The sequence below is a fragment of the Mus pahari genome, chromosome 6 (genome assembly GCF_900095145.1).
Source record: "Mus pahari chromosome 6, PAHARI_EIJ_v1.1, whole genome shotgun sequence".
Lineage (NCBI taxonomy): Eukaryota > Metazoa > Chordata > Mammalia > Rodentia > Muridae > Mus > Mus pahari.
This window is the reverse complement of record NC_034595.1, coordinates 58,916,362-58,917,862: the sequence shown is the minus strand read 5'-3', so window position 1 is coordinate 58,917,862 and position 1,501 is coordinate 58,916,362. Positions and strand designations below refer to the sequence as shown.

The window sequence follows — 1,501 nt, the reverse complement described above, 5'->3', positions numbered from 1 at the left end:
AAAGAAAAAAAAAAAAAAAAAAAAAAAAACAAAGTCAAACAAAAATACCCAACAAAACATCTCAAGCCAGACACAACAGAAACAAGAGAAACAACAACGAAAACCTTCAGATCTCTTCTCCTATAATTTTCACCCATGGTCTTTATTTTATTTTGAGACAGGATCTCATTGTACAGCCTTGGCTAACCTGGAGCTTTAAAGTATAGACCAGGCTGGCTTCAAACTCCAAACCTGCTTCTGCCTCCTAAGTACTGGAGTTAAAGGCATGTACCACAGCATCTTTCCCTGTTCTATTGTATTTTTTGAGACAAGGTTCAATGTAGTTCAGGCTGGCCTTAAACTCTTGGTCCTCCTTGCTTCCACTTCCTACGTGTTGGGATTATAGGCGTTTGGCACGACTCTTGAAAACTGTGAGTCCCTGTACTTGGCCACAGTTTTCCTGGTAATCGCATCACACTGTTAGAGCACCTGAGTACGAATATAAATAGAACCTCTGAATAGAACCTACTCCAGGCTGGGCGGTGGTTCGATCCCAGCCCTCGATCCTGGCACCTGGTAGGCAGAGGCAGGCAGAGCTCTGTGAGTTCAAAGCTACCCTTTGCTACATGCCAAGTTTCAAGCCAACCAAAGGCTAAACAATGAGACCCTGACTCAAAACACAATACAACACAAAACACAATACAACACAAACACAATACAACACAAAACAAAGCAAAAGAATAATCTGCACCCCCTAGAGATCCGGGAAGCATGCGTAATTCACTGGTTGTAACTCTTCTAAAGACCCTTCTGCTGTGTCATAAAGGGAGGTGGTTGGTATTGTTTACCAGGCCCCTGGAGGACGTGATTGGCACACCCACTCTCTCCAGGCTTGGGAATGTCTGGCAGACACTGGATCACTGCTGGCAATACTCTCCAGCTACGCACTATGGCGCCAGGCTGCATTTTCTAGTTTTTGAAGCTGAATCCTAATTATACGAAATAGAATAGACAGTCTGAACTGTTTTTTAGCTCATACATCTCTTGATTCTATTTATGAAACACTCAAATTTAATTATAACAAATTATATGAGTGATCACTGTCTTTAACCCTGATATCAGTGCAACAGAAATTATGGCGATATTTAGCCAAACACTGAGTTCCACTGTGACATTTGGGGTAATGAGCTGCAAAAAGCAGGGCGCTGATAGATGTTTGCTCTCTCTGCAGGAACAAAAGTTGAACACTTTGCAAAAATTGGATGGAAAAATCATAAACACTCAGTTAATAACCTGTAAGTATTTCAGAGGCATGGCATGAAAATCTGGTCTGTCTGACCATGTAATATGCAGTTGTATTCTCGGAAAACAAGTGTAAGATCTCAAAGATATTAACTTGGATGCTTGTTTATTTATTTTATAAAAGAAAGATTTGTACCCAAATCATACATTGTTTGCTTTTTCATTTCTAGTTCTTGACTTACTTATACTTAAATTATCATTATAGCCTAGTGGTTCTTCT

The 1,501-nt window shown here is 40.2% G+C and overlaps 1 protein-coding gene across 1 annotated transcript in view; it reads left to right on the top strand.

The window, feature by feature from the left end:
• The window catches only part of Scp2 (sterol carrier protein 2), an 88,448-nt gene that overhangs the window by 29,443 nt on the left and 57,504 nt on the right, over positions 1-1,501 (top strand). Inside the window, exon 6 of the mRNA XM_029540387.1 lies at positions 1,211-1,274. Within this exon, the coding sequence (XP_029396247.1) occupies positions 1,211-1,274 (64 nt within the window). The remainder of the gene's footprint in view (positions 1-1,210; positions 1,275-1,501) is intronic.